The sequence below is a fragment of the Littorina saxatilis genome, linkage group LG7, assembly GCF_037325665.1.
Source record: "Littorina saxatilis isolate snail1 linkage group LG7, US_GU_Lsax_2.0, whole genome shotgun sequence".
In the NCBI taxonomy this organism is placed as follows: Eukaryota; Metazoa; Mollusca; class Gastropoda; order Littorinimorpha; family Littorinidae; genus Littorina; species Littorina saxatilis.
In genome coordinates this window covers 28,768,529-28,769,831 of record NC_090251.1, presented here as the reverse complement: position 1 = coordinate 28,769,831, position 1,303 = coordinate 28,768,529, and the positions used below count along the sequence as shown (strand labels likewise).

The 1,303-nt window shown below is 44.1% G+C and overlaps 1 protein-coding gene across 1 annotated transcript; it reads right to left on the bottom strand.

Moving 5' to 3' along the window:
* Positions 1-267: 267 nt before the first annotated feature.
* On the bottom strand, positions 268-1,303 carry LOC138970173 (blastula protease 10-like). The gene is made up of 2 exons (XM_070342664.1): positions 1,165-1,303; positions 268-608 (listed from the first exon to the last, which is right to left on the bottom strand). Exons 1-2 carry the CDS (start codon positions 1,301-1,303, stop codon positions 268-270), a joined length of 480 nt encoding a protein of 159 aa, XP_070198765.1.

The following is a 1,303-nucleotide window of genomic DNA, read 5'->3' as shown; positions in this document are numbered from 1 at the left end:
CGCTTTGGTTTGGTGAGCCAGACAGAGAAAGAAGGTGAGAGGGGGGGGGGGGGGGGGGGGGGAGGGAAGTCGAGTGAGAGTGAGAGGTAGGGTTAAACTGGGTTGAGGTCTGGGCCAGATGAGGCATGCCGGCAAAGTAATTAGGCCGAGATAGGCGGGGTTGGGCCAACGATTTGGGTCAAGTTGTGCCGAATTAGACAAAGTTTCTCCAAGCTTGGGAATGCTAAAACAGATTTAGATATACAAAAAAAAAAAAGAAGTACTTTCTTACACATTATACTCAATCCTGAACGCTCTGGCGTTATTGTCTGCATAGTCAGCATAGAAGTGAACGGACCACTGGTTTCCCGCCACGAGGAAAACCTTAGTGAAGTTCCCAGTTCCGCAGTATTTCTCTCCGTCGTCATTGATGATGAAATAATCAAAGATACAGTCCGCTACAACCTCCACATTGTATTCCACCGTGGCGGTGACGGCCTGTGGTCCGGGCTGGTCGAGACTGATGACGTAGAAACAGTCCAGGAAGTCGGCATGGTTGCCTGGGTAGCCAGGACTAGTCAGAACTCCACTGTTTCCGGTCAGCGTTATATTGGAGGTGTTACTGCAATCTGCGGAGAGAAGTTTTACACTGTATGATTTTTTTTTTTTTTTTTTTTTTTGGGGGGGGGGGGGGGTAATTATTGGTTGCTGTATGTAATTATGTTCAACCAATAACGGAATTTTACACCCCCTAATTTTTCACCAACACACGTTGAAGGTGTAATTTATTTAATGCCTCATGAGAAGAAGAACATGCTGAAGAAGACACAAATCTCTCTCTCTTTCTCTCTCTCTCTCTCTCTCTCTTTTTTTCTCTCCCTCTTGTTATTTATACTTGTGTTTTTAACAATAAATGTTAAACTCTGTTTCTTAGAGTCTCGCGGTAATGCTTACATTTTTTTTTTTTAGAAAACACCAACAATGTCACAACTGAATTTTTAACATATACAAATCTTTACATAACTTAAAACGTGTCATCATACTGTATCAAGGTAACGAAAAAATGAATTCGTTTTGTCAATTAATAAACGTTGAAAAAAACCTTACCATTCATTTACTTGTATGCATAAGACCTTAGCTTACCGAAACAAGTAAACGTGGGCGTTGTCCAGCTTCCATGCTGACCACACGTGACGTCAGGCGGTCCATCCACAAGGACCATGGATTCTGGAGGTGTACAGGCGTACCTCACTGTAGTGCCAGACTCGTGGGACGCGTTCAGGGGCGCAGCAAAGGGAATCTCAGGGGGAGTTGGGCAGTCCAT

Coding starts and splice junctions, on each gene's coding strand:
- LOC138970173 (XM_070342664.1), bottom strand. CDS start 1,303: ATGGACTGCCCAACTCCCCCTGAGATTCCCTTTGCTGCGCCCCTGAAC. Junction 609..1,164: donor ACCGCCTGACGTCACGTGTG/GTCAGCATGGAA, acceptor TTCTCTCCGCAG/ATTGCAGTAACACCTCCAAT.